Source organism: Maylandia zebra, linkage group LG10 (assembly GCF_041146795.1).
Source record: "Maylandia zebra isolate NMK-2024a linkage group LG10, Mzebra_GT3a, whole genome shotgun sequence".
Classification (NCBI taxonomy): domain Eukaryota; kingdom Metazoa; phylum Chordata; class Actinopteri; order Cichliformes; family Cichlidae; genus Maylandia; species Maylandia zebra.
The window spans coordinates 10,909,737-10,927,691 of record NC_135176.1 but is presented as its reverse complement, the minus strand read 5'-3'; the positions used below and the strand labels follow the sequence as shown (position 1 = coordinate 10,927,691).

Genomic DNA, 17,955 nt, shown 5'->3' with positions numbered 1-17,955 from the left:
GACAACTGGGTTGCCCGGCCCTGGCCACGAGGTGTCCCTTATTTATTTTTTCAGGGAGTTGGCAACCCTACTGGACAAGGAAGCAAGCCAAAAACGTAGTGGAAAAAAAATGCTGCTAATTCTGAAAACAAGCTCATTTCCAGAAACTCTCTTTAGAACAGAATTAAACAAATTTGCAGCCCGGTAAGAAAAGGCACTGGGATTGCTACTGCTAATTTTGGTATTCATGAAAAATGTGCTGAGGATGACTATTTATTTAATTCACTTTAAGTTATATCCAGACTTTAAGTTATGTTCTATTAGAGGCACGGTGTCTTCTGTGACGGGTAGGTGCTGACACATAGGAAAAGTCACTGAACTCTGCCTGTGAGCTAAATTTGTGGTGCCAGTGCCATTTGGAGCTGAAAATCTGATTGATGAGAGAGTGGTGCGCTAACGTACTAGCTAACGCTAGCAACCTTGGTTAGCAAGTAGCATCCATAGATTATATGGCAGCAACAAAATGACCTGCTGATTATTTGTCCTGCTAATAAAATACTAATACGTCACTCACCAAATCTGGAGTTCTTGGATGAGCTGTAATAAACAACAGACCATATTCTTTATCACATAGTTGTACACAAACATCAATATCGGCACAACTGTCAATCAACAAATGTTTGTGCTCCGCTGTAAGCCCTGCAGGTAGAATAATGCTCTTTTTACCTTGAAGGTCGAAGCTAGGCATGGCTAGCCGAATGCATTTCAGTAGTAGTCAAAAAAGCAGGTGCTTCCTAACACAGAGAGAAGATTCATCCATCAATAGACTCTGTTCATGAATAGAGCCTAATCAGTGCTTATCTAGTGAGTCATAAATGCACAACAGTAGTGGTATAGATTACATGTTCCATCATTTACTACTATTTAGTAAGTAAGTACTGCCTATTTACAAGATGCCATGTTGGTGTTTTGAAACCACAAGTGGTGAGGAAGGGGCATATCTGACTAGGGTTGCCAACTCCCTGAAAAATAAATAAGGGACACCTCGTGGCCAGTTCACCCTTCCCAGTGTGGTGAATTTTGTAGCTCTTTTTTTTTTGTGTGAAATTATTTTTTAACCATTTGACTTGAATTTGATTTAAGCAGATGCATATTCTTTGTGATATGACCATATGGGAAACAAATGATCATTTAGGCATTTATTTTTAGCTCAAAATGACAACATTAACACAGTAAAACAGGTCTCTTTCTTAAACAGAAGCCTGTCATGCTTAACTTTTGAGAATATAAGTAAATCTTTCTTTAAAAGAACTCTGTCCTGCTTAACTTAAAATTATATAAATTAATAGAAAACAATAGAACGAAAAATATTCTTGTAACAGTGCACATATAGTGCATTTAGTACATTTGGCTTCAGCTGAGGTATTATTTCAGCTTTTCTAAAGCTAATCAGCTGCTCCTGTTTGTAAACCCACTTGTTCCCATGATTACGCATCATAACTCATCATCATTATTAATCTATGTATTACTTTTATGTATTAGTCATCTATTTGTTGTAATCATCTATCCTTGCAGTTGTTTATTACACAAAATAAATTATATTATCACACTTCTGGCCACATAGCGCTGATATTCACTGCACATGCCCATTTTAACCTTAACCAGAGGGTTTAAAAAAAACAAACCAGTGTTTACATACCATATCTGCTTCTGCCGTGGCCTGGTGGACAAAAAATTGGTTAAGGGTTCCCCGAGCTTTCACGCCCCTCATGTTCTTCATGTGCCCACCACTAGAAGCATGCCTATGGAAAAAGTGCGCCGGCACACAGTGCAGTGCGCTTTAAAGGTGTTATCGTGCATTTTCCCAGCCAGGTGTTTTCCTTTTCCCATTCCTCCCTGTACTTTTGCAGCCTTTTTTTTCTTTCTCTGAGGGAAACAAACATTGCTGCTCTAATGCTGGGCTTACACTGTGCGATTTTTGGCCCATTTTGAGACGATTTTTGAGTCGTGCGACCGATTTGGTGATCGGCCCGATTTTGGCCTTCATCGTGCATCGTGTAGTATACGTGGGGTAACGAGAAGCGATTAACAACTCGAGCAGCTCCTGATCATCAATCGCTCGTGAGGGTGTCACCACAGCCGCTCACACTGCTCACGTGCAAACACGTAAACGTCGGTGGTGAAAAAGATGGAGCAGCACGGCTGTGCAGCGTGTGATCTGGACACAAGCGATGGAGGCACAACTTGTAGAACTTTGGAAAGCTCATCCGAGCCTTTTCGATGTGGCATCACAAAATTATCACGACCACAACAACCGTGAAAATAGTTGGATTTACATTGCTGCTCAATCACAGCTGCCTGATCAATGTTTTTCATTAGCAGTTTAGCAAAGTTGATGGTGGTGGTGTGCGTGTGTGTGAGTGAGTGAAAGACAGAGAGAGAGAGCGAGCGACAGATTTTCTGTTATAACCTTCATGTTATGGAGGCACAGTGTGAGCTCTCAGGTCGCATCAGAGCATCGGGCGGTATAGTGTGAGACCCTGCATTGTGACCCACCAACTTCTAACCCCTGCGAGTCAATCGTGCAGTTTGAGCAGGAGCTGAATAACGTGACTGAAAAAATCGCAGTGTCTGCCCAGCTTTAGGTGTACTGTCGTCCGAGACTTGCACCGCAGTGTCGGCGTTTGTTTCCTTGTTGGCCATGCTTGTTGTTGTGGATCTGTTGTCTTCCGGTATTTTCTCCGTAAGCGACCTTTCCTCGACCAATGAGATGAGCGGTAATCTGAATTGTCATACTCGAATTGTCATAAGTGTGCTATCAGCTCATTGGTCACAAAGCAGGAGAGGGGCTGGGAATTATGTTTTCAAACAAAGCGTTAATTCCATAAACATTTATAGACCACTTTTGATTCTCACTGTATTACGGGACAAAGTGCGTCCCTTATTAGCTCAATACGGGACGTGTGCTTTTGTTTCTAAATACGGGACCATTCCGTTTTTTAAAGGACGGTTGGCAACCCTATATCTGACTGCGCCTTCACATGCTCATTAGCTAACAGCTATGAGCTGTATACAAGTGGCTAATCACTTTTTTTCAGTCCTGGAAAAGAAGTCTGTGTTAGCATTTTGTTTTTTTCATTACGGGAAATAATATTATGGTTCTAGGAACCTGTGGCTGTGCAATACACCTGTACAGCTAATAAATGTGTCATGCTATCATGCTAACAAAGCTAGCTAGCATCGGGTCTCCACTTTAATCACCTCTGGCAAATATAATTAAATAAATAAAGAATGTGACCTGTCCACTCAACTTAAGGCTTTAAAACAATAATCCAAAAAAACAATGACTGACATGTAGTGATGGCATTTTATTTTTGTGATCATGAAATAAATAACCCCCTGTTTGATGTGTAGTCTCCAGTCACAATCTGAGCTAACCCTTATCAGATAACTATGACATCATCGCCATTATACTTGTGCTGGAGCTACACAGATACCACAGATTCATACTGCAATCCTCTGCGCAAGTAAACTGATCCTTCAGCTTAAAATGGGTGGTGCAGCACTCTGAGACAATTTAGGAACATTTAAGCTGTAACATGATACTGCAGTGATATTAACAGCTGCAGTTTTATGAGTTGGCTTGTGTTTCTTCACTGCTTTAAAGCAGCTTTATGCTCGCACACTCCCTTGCCCACTCCCTTTCTCCTGGGGGCTACTGGGATTTTGTGCTCGCATCTGTTTTGGTGACTCACCATTGCTTCACACTGGGAGGACAGAAGCTGGTAATTGTATCTTGATTCACCACATCAGTGTCCCCAGTGTCATACAGCACTAAGATTGTACTGAGTATGTTATTCAGTGTGTGTTAATGCACCTTTCTTCTGCTTTCCTTGCAGAGCACAGTGGACAAGCTGATCAAGAAAACGAACCTGGCTCTTGTTGTAGGGAGCAGCAGCTGGAGAGAGCAGTTTGTTAGTGCCGTCACTGTCAGTGCAGGTAAGTCGCGGCGTCCTGAAATGTCTCATCTGTTCATCCCTCTGAAGGCAGTCCTGAAGAAGATTGAGCCTGCAGGCTGGATCCGGTCCACCCGGTCCGCCTGTTGTGCAGCGCTCACTTAGATATGTCTTTAAAATAAAATTTAAAATGCTCCGTTTAAGATTGCATAAAGAAAAAAACATCCCCAGTTTAACGGAAAGGGTTGAAAGAGCGTACAAAAACAAATGCTATTTTAATTCATTTTTGATCATTCTGAGCTTATTTGCTTCATCCATTTAAATCCAGACAGTTTATTAAAAATGCATGATGAGGCTCATCATAAAAACTAAAAGGGCCGGCTCTTCCTCAACAATTAATGGTTCTGAAGAATTTATGACGATGTTTGTGGTATGGTGAATCTTTTTTGGGGGGTCTTTCCAAAGCTGTCTGTGAACCTTTTAGATCTGCACTAGTGCACAAATCATTGGGCTAAAAGCTCACTTAGACTCCCGTGATGTGTCATTTGGTTAACGTACTCTTTTCTTTATTTTCTCTCTCTTGCTGGATGGAGAAACTCAGATTTGCATTTGTAATGTGCATATTTAAGATAGAAAGTACACTTCCAGCATGTCTCTGATTTGAAAAGGATTGCTCAAAGATGCTGAAGGTTTTACTGATCTAAAATATGAAGATGAATATGATGACAAATTGGCACAAAATTTCTGAAAAGTCAGGATTTTTTAGTGCTCATTCACTTCCACAGTTTGGGTCTGAGCTGTATTATGAAAAATATGATGATAATATAAATTATAATGTAATCTCCTGCCCTCAGCGATGGCTGTCACTGGAATGGTAGCTCTACTAATTGCTGTGCTTTGGTCGCACGATGACACATTTGTTTTTAAATGGTGTGACACTAACTACGAGCGGGGGGCATGTGTGTAGTGCACTGAATTGTGACAACTGCGATGACTGCTGTATTGAAGCCACTGTATTCCTGTCCTCCTGTGGTGTATTTGTTGCACGTCTTTCTTATCTAAGCACAACTGGTCCAAATCCCATTTGGCTTTAACAATGATTTCTTGGCTGTAGATAACAGGAGCAGTATAGAGCAGTCACAGAATGACTATGATAACAACGTGAATGGCCACATACCACAAAAGCAGCCATTGTCCAAACAATATCCACATTCACAGTTTCATCCAACAGCAGTGCATATTAAATCTTCTCTCCATTTTACAGTATCTGTAGAACATTTCCCAAAACTGCCAGTGTCTGAACAAACACAGTAACTGAAACTAAAATTATATCAATTTCATGGTGGCTTTACGGTGCTCTGTAAAGCCAAACAGTGGTCTAAATGAAGGTTGTGTTTCGCAGGCTTTCATGCATCTTTTCTGTCTTTGGTAGGTGACGACGATGAGGAGGAGAGCGGGGAGGAACGCTTGCCGTCCTGCTTTGATTACATTATGCACTTCCTGACAGTTTTCTGGAAGGTCCTCTTTGCTTTCGTCCCACCGACTGAATACTGGAACGGCTGGGCCTGCTTCTTTGTCTCTATTTCCCTCATTGGCGTTCTGACAGCTGTGACCGGGGACCTGGCCTCACATTTCGGCTGCACAGTCGGTCTCAAAGACTCGGTCACCGCAGTGGTGTTTGTGGCCCTCGGCACTTCTGTTCCAGGTGGGCATCTGTGCTTGTCGTTCAGTCCTACCAGCGGCCTTGTTCTGTGTCTCCTCTGGGCTTTTCCCCTGTGGCAGAAGCAGCTGCTTGCGTAACCTTTTCCCCCACCTGTGCTGTCAGAGGGATTCTCTCCAAAGCTCATGTCTTGGATATTAACAAGTTGTAAACAGAAAAAAAAAACCTTGTTTCGCTTGTTAGTTTCGCCCTAATTATAGTCCCATTTTGCTATTTCCTAAACACTAACACTGAACACAAAAAATGACTATGAAAATTAGGTTTTGGTTTAATAAACAAGGGTTGCCAACTCTCACGCTTTGAGACTCCTTCTTATCCTCTCATGCTTCCCTAAAAAATCCCGTGCCAAATAAGAGAAAGCCATGAAGCCCCCCTTTTTGAAAAAGTCACCATTAATGAATGTAAACTAGGTCTTAATATAAGAGTCAAATTCTCGTGTTTTCAGTTGTTCAATGATCCCTGAACTTGACTTCAGTAATTAGCCAGCTTAAAAATAATTATTCTTGACAGTCAGAAAACAACATTGTGCTTTTTTACACTGCAGACAAGTGATCTGTCACATACAGAGTCACAGTTTATTAGCTACACATATATTATTTGATACATAACGGCATTTCTCTTGAGTCCTGAACTCCTTGACAGCTGGGGGCCCATTTTTATTTTACTGTGAGTAAAAGTCAGATCTGTTTACGAGCCAAACAATGTTTCATCAATGAGAGAAAGTTTTCTATTTTGCAGTTTCACAGTAGGCTATTGGCTGTATTCCCATAACCACATATAGGATGTGGTCCTTCTAATCATTAATGCAGGGCCACAAGACTACAACAGCCTAATAACAATTAACGTACACACAGAGCACCATGGGTGGCTATTGTTTTATGAGAACAATATTACACAAAAACTGTGTTATTTTCAGCTTTAAATAACTGAGTTTCACAAAAATCTGGGTTGATTCTGTTCATCTGGACGCAGCATTTTCAGTGGGAGAAACGTTTCGTCACTCATCCAAGTGACTTCTTCAGTCTCAGCTGACTGCAGGTTTCCCCAGCTTTATAAACAGTACATCGCACAATGACTGAAATTAGCCCACTGGACAAGGGGCTGTGAGGTTGCTAATCATTAATATGCAAATTGTCATGACCACTGATCAACAAACAGTGTTGGGAAGGTTACTTTTAAAATATTTTTCACTACAGATTACAGGATACATGGCCCAAAATGTAGTTTGTAATGAATTCCGTTAAGTTATTCAATGTGAGTAACGTATTCTGAATACTTTGGATTACCTAATATATTGTCTTGCTTTTTACAACTACATGAATGTAATATTGCTGTGTGATTTATTACTGAAGGCTACTCGCCACCGAGCTAACATTGTTAGCTAGCATTAGCTGAGGTTAGACTTGATGGATAGCATTAACAACCTGCTGGCTGCAAATAATCATGTGCAGTTCTGAAAGCAATACCAACTAGATTTTAAAATCTTAATATAAAATGAGTAACAGTAGGGTGGACATTAGGTAAGGCTGCAGTTTTTGCAGTGATCTCGTGTAGAAAACTATTTCTGTATCAGTAATATGTTTTCTTTCTGTCTGCTTTCAGAACTGCACGTGATTATTTGCAGCTAGCAGGTTGTAATGCAGCCTTCATTAATAGTAATAAATCACACAGCAATAGTACATCAAAGATACTGAAGTGGCACATAGCCCAGGTAGCTACCACAACTAATTTCGACGAATTTCCAAGTAAGAAATGAATTCTTGCCCGTGCACCGCTGGCTCTGTTGTGCTGGCTTTCGGTCCATTGTGTAACTGACGCCCCACCAACATTAACAGGACGCTTAGATAAAGCCTCTTATTGCGTGTGCTGTTTGGGTTTTCGGCAATGTGTGGAATTATGAACATTAGACCAAAATTAGACCATTGATCAAAGCCCACTGATCAATGGCCAGGAGTACCATTCACAGAGAGTTGGGGAATGGCTGCAATCACGGCATTTTAAGATGGTGAAAGATGTACCCTTAGCCCCCCCCCTTCAATTCAGAGATGGTCTTTCCTTTTTTCACGTAAATGGCCTCCTTGACTCCGCGCTCAAACTAGCGTTCCTCCCTGTCCAGGATATGTACATCCTCATCATTAAAAGAGTGTCCACTGGCCTCTAGGTGTAAATAGACTGCGGAGTCCTGGCTTGACGAGGTTGTGCCATCCACTTCCCCAGAGGTTGTTTGCCATGTATAAATCATGGCAATCCTCCAGGTACTTAACAGAGTACACTACACTACTCTGCTTGTGTCAGGGGACCCAATCCTTGAGGTGGACCAGTTTTTGGCGCAACATGTTTAAAAGCCAAGGAGATGTGGTGTTTAGAAAAAATGTGTCTCAACCCTTTGGGATTTACTTACCTGGATGATTGAGCATGCATCAAGACAATAACTGTTTACGACAATTTTGAAACACAACTAATATCACTTTAAATGTAAGTGTTGTTTTTAATACTTGAATGAAAACCCTTTTTAGTCAACGACTGGAAACATGGACATCACCTAATCCTGTGTTTCTTCCTTTGCATTATTCTGGCAGGCCTTTACTCCAGCCATCTCCAGCTGCTGCTTGTTTTTGAGTCTCTCTTTTTGAGGGAGTTTGTATCAGTAGTGATTCAAATGACGATCTTAATACAATGTTAATTTTATTATCTATTTATATATTTATATCTGAGTATGATTTTTGTTTTCTTTGACAACCCTTTTTTCCAGGAAAGCCTAATCAGACTTTCATGTTTTTAAGTGTAACCAGAGGTTTGCACCTTGTTATTCTTGTCTTTGTATTTCCATTCCAAAAAGCATGTCTTGATTGTAGATTCATAAAATAATCCAGTTTTATACCTCCTATTGAGTGTTCTTGACAGAATCGATGAAACCAACCAAGAAATAACTTCTGCAATCATACACTTTAGTCTTCTGTAGTCTTTTGGGATGTGTGGTATTGCTGAGCTGAACAGTCCATTTATTCGTTGTAACCATGATCTAGTTTGTTGATTTGGCCACTCTTACAGCTTAGGCTGTGTTCCTAAGTTTTTCCTTTGAACTTTCAGCCTAATCATGGCCTCGTTGCACTTGCACGGACACTTTGGACTTACATGCTAAGAGTTCCAGTCACAACTACTAAATCAACTCCAGATCTTTAATGGCTTAATTTGGTAAATATGCCTCATCTGGCCATGAAATTACTTGTAAGTCAATTATTTTTGAGCCTTTGAAATTGGTAAACTATATACAGTATAATAATGGCGGTACTTCCTAAATTAAGGCTTGAATTTCCTTAAATACATGTAGTGCTTATTGTACAGTCCCTGGTGTTTGTGGCACCTGTACTCAGTCTGTGCACATTACTGATTACTTATATATATTTGCCTATTTCTCTCTCTTTTACAGACACTTTTGCAAGTAAGGTGGCTGCCATCCAGGATCAATATGCTGACGCCTCTATTGGAAATGTGACGGGCAGCAATGCGGTCAACGTGTTCTTAGGCATCGGAGTGGCGTGGACCATTGCAGCAGTTTACTGGTACACCAAAGGCAAGGTGTTCAAAGTGAACCCGGGGTCCCTGGCCTTCTCTGTCACCCTCTTCACCATCATGGCGCTGGTGTGCGTGCTGGTGCTGCTCTACCGCCGACGTCCCACCGTGTCTGGAGGAGAGCTCGGTGGCCCACGGACAGCCAAGCTTCTCACCTTCTTCCTCTTCCTCTCTCTCTGGTTCATCTACATCCTGTTGTCCTCCTTGGAGGCGTACTGCCACGTGCCTGGCTTCTGAGACAGAGGGAAAGGCACAGACACAAGCCCTTTCCTTGTTTTTACAATTTACTGAACGTGTTTTCTCTCCGTTTTTGTCTATTTTCACAAAGGTTTATAACTATTTGTATCATTAGTTATTATTAATACGGCACAGTATCTGACTGACTCTGATTCTTTGGACTTTGGTACTTTGCTCCCACCTATGCTGTGAAGGATAGCTTTAGCCACTGAAAATGAAGCTCTCTTGACTTTATTCCTTTTTTGAAATATTATATCACATGACACATTTATCTAATCATTTCTATCACCATAAATTATATTCTGCCACTTGATGCATACAGACAGCTTTTGGCATTGGATCCTTTCTCTCTCTGTTTGTAGATGTTAAGAAAGCACAAGATTGAAGAAAACGTCTAGAAGAATTCTCCTTTTTGGCCTTTGTTATATAGCGGAAACTTAAAGATGGTGCATGGGACGGCATTACATAGTACTTGGCATTTACATTAAGTGGAAGACAGAAGTGACCAGTAAAACATATTTGTGAGATGATATTTATTACTTAGTCTGTACAATTATTCATTGTATATCATGTAAAAGATGAACATTGTGCGTGAGAGTGTTGTGAAAGGTGTGCTTAGTTTTGCACGTTATCAGATAACAACAGTTTCTTAGTAATATATTTTAAAGTACCGTATGTAATATTTTGACATGGGTGTTGATGTGTTGATGTGTTTGTGTACATGTGAATCACAGCTGTATCATACTCTATTCACTGCCTGGTGCACTGTCATGTTTGACATAGCCAAGATTTTTTTGGAAAAATAGCCTTTTTTTTAAGCCAACCTGGAGCAGAGTGCCTGCTTTTAATTGTACAAATACTTTAAGCACATTTATGATTTTTGTGTATGCGTGTGTGTAGGTGGTGAGTGTGTGCTCCTTTGCACTCCAGCATAAATTGTCAAAAAGCATGGCACTGTCTCCATTTTGACTCCACAAAATGGTACGGGGTGGTTTGTTGGTAACAGAAGAGAAACAGAATTTGAATATGGATATTAAAAGGACTGCAGTTTTCTTATCTGTCATGCTGACACTGTGAACATTATTCAACAATATCTCTTTTAGGAAAAGCACAGCAGAGAGCAAACGGGCTCTTTTAAATGAGAGTGGAGTACACTGTATCATATCGCAATCACCAAACAAGTCCATCATTTGACATGGAAAATGTGCTAAAAGAGAAGACATGTACAGTGTGTCCCGAGAGTGTCTCCTTGTGTTGCACCGCAGTTGATACTGAAATCTGTTTTTTATTTAACCTAGAATCTGTAGAGCCATATTTATTGTAACAGTATAATAGTAGAGGTATTTATATGATCGATTTTAGTTTTATTGATATGCACGTTTAATGTATAAAAAAAGTGGAAATAAATGTTGCTCATTTATTATGCCGTTAGACGCCTTGTCATCTTAATTTAACTTTTTGAACGATGGTTTAGATTATACAAACCAGGTCGTCAATGACTCTCACAAACTACTCTTAAGAAAGTTAAAAGTACAGTCAGCTAGAGACTAGCCAAAGAGTTAGCATGCTAAAGTAAAGGCATTCATGTGCTGTGGAGAGAAATTTTAATTCATGTCTGTACAGTCAGGCTCCAATTATGAGGGATGACACCTGTGTTTTATCATCGGAGAAGTGGAGTCTATCACCATTTAAAGCAAAAATGCAAATAAGAAAGACAAGACAGCTAGCATCTGGAAAAAATAATCATTCCTGACTTCTAGCTTCATCTCCTGAACTAAAGTGAGGGCTTTAAAACATGAAACCATGCACAAACATGCTTATTTATTCCTGATATTGTCAACAGATTAAACATATAACCATCCTTTCTCTGGACAGCTGACAACAAGAACAAACCAAACAACAACAAATGGTTATAAGCTAACATGATGCCAGCTAATGTTAGGTTCCTAAAAATCACGCTTTGAATCTGATAAACAGTATAATTATATTCTTACATTGTATGACAGTTTATTCACTAAGTGTCCAAGTCCAACAATGTTTGGTGTTTTACTGTGTTTTACAATGTTTTACTGATGCCAACTAACAGCAGCTAACAGCGGCATAAACAACAGTGTTTACCAACAGAAAAGCACAGAATATCTTCAACTCACCTTAGTGTGGTTGTTATTGGTCAGTTTCATTGACTCATCAACTCATATTGAAACTTTTTTTTCCAGATTTTTGCAGCTTCCTCCAGAGTAAATACATGTGGACACCCAGCATATTGAGAAGCTACACTCACTACAGATGAATTGTTTGTCCTACAGAGGCCGCCAACAGAACTCAGTTGACAGCAATCTACAATTGACTAAAATATGGTGGTGAGATTTTACACACTATAACTTTAAGACATTACCTTTAGACAATGAGCGTAGATGTATTCAGAACTTTCCAGTTAGCATCAATTTTAAAAAGGCCCCTGCATGTTTTTCATATGTGCTAAACTACATGTCGGGACACAGTCTGCAAGTACATGACTGGCCTGTTTGGCATTGTTGACGTCCTACTGTGCATGTCTAACTACTTTTTCACTGCAATTCCTGAATTTATCAATGAGAGAATAACTATTATAGCCTCAGTATAACAGTAAAAATCAAAGCATCAATATAAAGACTCACAAATGTCGGCAGATTCCTGGAAGGTGGCAAATAAATATGAGAGAATGTAGTGTCTGACAGGTTAGGCGCATTTTAAAAGTGATTTAGGTTTCATCATGTTGATAATTGCCTGATAAATAGCAGCAGCAAAAACAGAAAATCATTTCAAAGAGAGGAAAAATGGAGAATAATTTCATCATTTTCCCTCGCTGCAGCATATGCTGTGTCTTAATAACTGTTTTTTTATTGCAGGCAGAAGAATGTACTAATTGCAAACACATTAACTGGGAAACGAGCCCCTGCTGAGGTAAAAGGAGAATATTATCATTTCTTGTAGGCGCATACATTCCACTTTTCACACTTTTGTGACTGTAAAATGTGAGTGCTAGTGCTCTGCTTTATAACTCAAAGGAATGAATTTTTCATTTTCTGGCAAAATTCATTCCTTTGAATTATAGAAAAGGAGTCCCACGCTCTGTCAACTCTCTGGCACGTTCTGCATTGAAGGTCCAAGGTGCCGTACATGTTGAAGGGCTGCGGTCTGAAACAGTTTTGAATGGGAATGCTTGGGAGCTGACGAGACATGCAGAACATCACGTTCTTTTGATCCCCCCTCCCCAGGTTGTTCACCAGGATCAGCCCTGCAATAGCACTGAGAGCAATTTCGAAAGAAGACCTAAAACAGGAATGTCAGAAGGAGAATGTTGCAGAATGGCATTCATTTGATTTATATTGGATGGGTCTAGCATTATTGAATAGAAAATGAGTGACTGACTTAATATGCATACATACATACATACATACATACATACATACATACGCTTGATGCTAAAAGCTTGCTGGATATGTGCTAGCTGTCTAAATAAGCAGGTACAGGAAAAGGTTTTTAAAAAGTGTGCAGTAGTAGCAGCAGCACGGAATTAAAGACGTGGATATATGAACATAGCGAAGCATTCAGTAGCTAAAGAGACAGATGTTTCCCCCAGGAGTTTGAGGAGCTTAAACCCAGGAATAACAGGACACCAGGTGGCAAATAACATGAAAGTAATGGTGCTAATAATTTTCTGTCCTCTGGTTGTGTGAGTAAGAAGCTGTTTGCTAACAAGTTCAAACAAATTCAATGGGAGACAGTGTCTGTGTTACAACTACCCTGTGGTCAAAAAATAAGTTTTGGAAACTAAGGCGTCCACATTTTAATTTCCTTGGACAGCGGTTCTTAGCTTATGTGTCCAACAATCATCCATTCTGCTTATCCAATTCTTGTTCCCCGCTGTCATTGGGCGAGAGGCAGGGTACACCATGGACAGGTTGCTTTGTTGCAGGGCTAACACAGAGAAACAGACAGTCATTCAAGCCTACAAAGAATTTAAAATGGCCAGTGAACCTAACCACACTAACTGCATGTCTTTGGACTGTGGGAAGAACATGGAAACTCCACACAGAAAAGCTCCGGTTTGATGGTGGATTCAGACCCAGGACTTTCTTCCCGTGAGGCAACAGAACTAACCACCACACCACTGTACTGCTCTCCTCAAACACTCCCAATAGTTAAAAAAAAATTTTTTTAATTCCTCATATCACCCCCTCTAGTTTATTCCTGCACTTTCCATACCTTAAGGCTGTCCCGTTGTCAACAAATGAAGTGAACGACGACTCTCAGACCCTTTTATCCCTTTAAAGCCTGAACCCTGAATTAATTGCCAGAAAATTCAAATCTTTTGAAAATGGAATGTTTATTGAATCTTCTGACATTTTTTTCAAAAAGACACCGAAATATAAATTGGCAGATATGAGTTTAATTTGTATCATATTTGCTATCTCGCTTTTTTGGGCAATTTATTGCTTAAAAATGCAATGCAATTTATTTAGATTTTACAGGAGGGAAACACTCTGATGATATAAGCCTCAAAAACTCACACAAAGTGTGTCAAATACATACATGGCCCATTAGGGGCTTATTTTAACCCTTTCATATAAATTTTAGCTACTTCAAGTATATTTTGCAGCAAGCAACGTGAAGCAGTGTGTGCTTTATTACTCTGCAGTTTGGGTTTTTTTGATGATCCTTTTTTATTACATTTCTATGTTTTGACAAAATTGAGAAAATTTCCTGTCTTTAAAGGAAAGAGCATGGGAGAAGATCAGACTCTCGGTCCCTCAAGTTCCTTTGGCTGTGCAGAAAGTAAAAAATGCAAAATAAATAGTCCCGAACTGACGACAGCTAGACGCATTTTTTTATGCTGTCAAGGTAGCGTCACAAAGCACTGTCCCGTTTCTATTCACACCATTTTGAACCTGTATAAACCCAAATTCTTAAACACTGCTGCTAAAAACACAAATTTTATAGTAGTCTTTGGAGGGTTTGGTGCGTAAGCCTTTCGGTGGACTGGGCCGAGACACACCTTATTAAAAGAACAGTTTGCCATTTTTGCTTTCTGGCCAAGACTTTAACAAGAACAGGTAGGAAGATTTTGTTTCCTCTGGATGGAGCGAAACCCACATATTTCCAGTGTCTGTGCTAAACTAAGCCAACGAGCTGCCGGCAGGAACTAATTATGCCATCAATCTTCACATCAGACTCTCAGTAAGAGCGTATAAACATGATCAACTTGTTCCTTCAAGGTTAAGACAAGATCCTGACGGTTTCATCATCAACAAATTCACAAAGAAACTCCGCACAGCCAGATACATTTCCTCCTAACAGGTACTGCAGGTGGAACTGAAACCTCCTGCGCTATTTTATTGTTATACCTTACGGGGCTTCCTGCAGCGTTTAGTTGACACATTAGAAATAGACACATTATCTAATTTACATTGCACCTGCAAAACTTGATAATTCACATTATAAGATTTACTCATCATTATATAACCACATGCAGCAAGGGGGGAAAAAAGATCACCCTCACTCATCCAGTAGGATGTAAACTATTGTGTGGCCCATGCTGTTACAGTGATAGCTGTGAATGGGCCTGAATTAAGTCAGCTATGTGAAGCGACTCTAGTGCTGGCAGGGTGAGATCAATCTCTCAGCAATTAGTATCATTTTGGAGAAGCACAGACCGATTGTGTTTTGGGAATCACTGCAGAAATGCACAGCATGAGTGAAGATAACATCAGACAGACAGTGTAATGGTTTTGTATTGCTCCAGTGATAATTCTGCTGCAGAAGTGTCAATACAGAGATTAGGTTGAGGTGGGCCAATCAACCCTCAGGGTTTTTATTTTTTACTCCAAGGCTTCAAAGAAGCACAGGAAGACAAGTGTGTGTTGATTAGGATACAGTTTGTGGCAAATACATGTTTGGCAAAACTAATAGCTGAAAATTATAGTAAATGTGATGCTATGTGTAAACAAACAACATAGGTCAAGTGTGTCATAGCTACAGGCTGTTCTACTCCCAGATATGTTAAAAACAAGAGTAATAGGAGCCGGTGGACCCAGATCCCAGCCAAAGTGAGAAACACGTAAAAGTCAGTTCATTTTAAAGAGTGAGTGCCGCTTCCGCAACATCTAAATGTCTCCATTTTCAGTGTGTCTCAGCAGCCTAAACTGCTTAAAATGTTAAAATTAGCTTGTGGCTACATTCTACTTCATGATTTCACACAAAGAGAAGATCATTTCCTAATCAGCACGACACGCATGTCAATCATCTCCCTTCCTCCCGAAGAAAGAAATCTGGCTTCCCTCTGTTCAAGCTGAGATCAAAAATATCATACTGACATAGCTAATGGTGTGTGAGCGGGAGTGCAGATTTAAATTTTTATTTTTACGATACTTCAAATCAAACCTACAGAGAAAAACAACCAATCATGCATATTTGACAGACTTTATAAGTTTTTAATGAAATGCATAATGGGTGATAATGTAATTTGTCAGTTAGCTATTGGACTGGATTAATGTATTCTTTTTATTTATTCGTTTGTTGCTGATCAGATCAAATGTAACTATCAAATCTAATTTATTTATATTACATACTCAGCATGAGGCTGAGGCATGAGAAAACAAAGTGAGCCTCTATTGGTTGATACAAAAAGGTACAAAATTAACAAAGGTGATGAAAAAAGCAAGACTGTAACAATATTGTAATTTGATTGGGGATGACAAACGGGGGAGTGAGGAGACATGGGTATGAGCAATCAGTAAATCAGGAAAAGGCAGATGGGGAAGTAAAACTAATTCAGGACCAGGGGCGTCACTGGGTTTTAAGGACAGGGGGGGCTTAGCCCCCAAGAGATGCACACGACATGAACGAACGTAGTGAATGAGCACAAAATTTCACAAACAGAAAACAAAGACTGAGAAATTGTTTTCCTACTTTTTTGGACAGATTAAACATCCTAGGCCACCAATAGATCTATTGTTTTATTTCAGTCTGCTTTATAATACAGTACAACAAAAAAACAGAGGAAATGTGTTTGCCGCATCAATAACAAGAAAAAAACTGAAAATAAAAAAGTACATTTTTCTGGCTGCAATCACCAGTTACTTGGTGGGTGGAAGCATCAAAGAATGACGTCTGTTTTTAAGAGTGGCAAATCGGTCAATCACTCTGTTGTGACTCAGATGCTGAATCGTGTCTTTTTCAATAGACATGACTGCAAGACTGTGAAGTCTTTTCTGACCCATTGTTTGACGCAGCCAGGAGTGCAGCCGACGCAGTGCACTAAAGGACCGTTCGCACGAGCAGCTGCTGACAGGCACTGTTAGGGCAACTTGGATGGTTGCCTTCAGAGAGGGAAACATGTCTGAATCAAGGAGGTTGTACACAGACAACATATTTTTGGGTGGACATCCAGCCTCTGTTTTCCGGGTAAGAAAGTTTCTGGCCACCAGAACCTCCTCTTTTTTCAGGTCAAGTCTGTAGTGCTTTGCAAGTTCATTCAAGTGTGGTTCACTCAAGAAGTTCTCAGATTTAGGACTGCATGCCTGGACGCCTTTTAGCAGCCCTGCATCTACACTGCAAAATCTTTGATCAAGCTCGCCAACCATCCGATCCACACAAGGGAAAAGTAACTCTCTTTTCAATGTGTCTGAGTTGTTCAATTCAGTGCGTGAACCCACAGTTGCCTCCAGGACAAAATCCTCCATTTTCCTCTGTTTGTGCCTTGTCTTGGCACCTGGTTCAGGGATACTGTGGGTGTTACACAGGGCCTTGGTTTTCTCATACAGCTCTGTAGCAAATGCATCTGAGTGTTTGCCCTTAAGTGTGTCACACACAGCTTGTTTGCAGATAAAAGCTTCTGCCAGGTCTAAAGTCTCTTTCTGCAGGAATTTGTGGAGTCCTTCGGTTACAGACAGAATCGACTGAAACATCAGTAGTGCATAGACTGCTGAGAACTTGTAGAGCTTTGCTCTGAGACCAACAGCTATGGGGGATCCAATTGCAGATAGGCACTCCAAAATGGCAGGCAATGTCTCAAGAACTGCACTGATTGATCGCAACTGACATGCCCAGCGAGTGTTTGAAAGTTGCACAAGCTCAGTTTTTGTCAATCCAAGCTTTGCCTGAGTCTCCATGAACTTATGATGATTGACTAGGGAGGTGCTGAAGAAAGAATACACACACTCCAACAAGCTGAAAAGCTCCACAGCCTCTGGGACAGCCTTGCAAGTATTGCACAAAACCAGGTTGAGTTGATGAGCATAACAATGCACATAGATAGCCTCAGGATGGAGCCTTCTAAAATGTGCTTGTACACCTCCAGTGGAGCCACTCATAACGGCTGCACCATCATATGTTTGTGCTACACACTTAAGCTCTGCAAGACCATAGTTTTGGATCTGCTGCTGAATCTCATTTGCAATGGACTGGGCATCAAATGATTTTATCTCTGCAAGTGCAAGGAAACGCTCC

General features: G+C 40.3%; 1 protein-coding gene across 2 annotated transcripts in view; it reads left to right on the top strand.

Moving 5' to 3' along the window:
- The window catches only part of slc8a4a (solute carrier family 8 member 4a), a 30,214-nt gene extending 19,318 nt beyond the window's left edge, over positions 1–10,896 (top strand). For both annotated transcript variants that reach the window (XM_012920828.4, XM_004557304.5), the window contains exons 7-9: positions 3,879–3,978; positions 5,368–5,640; positions 9,086–10,896. In XM_012920828.4, coding sequence (XP_012776282.1) covers positions 3,879–3,978; positions 5,368–5,640; positions 9,086–9,465 — 753 coding nt within the window. In that variant the 3' untranslated portion in view covers positions 9,466–10,896. The remainder of the gene's footprint in view (positions 1–3,878; positions 3,979–5,367; positions 5,641–9,085) is intronic.
- Positions 10,897–17,955: the final 7,059 nt, after the last annotated feature.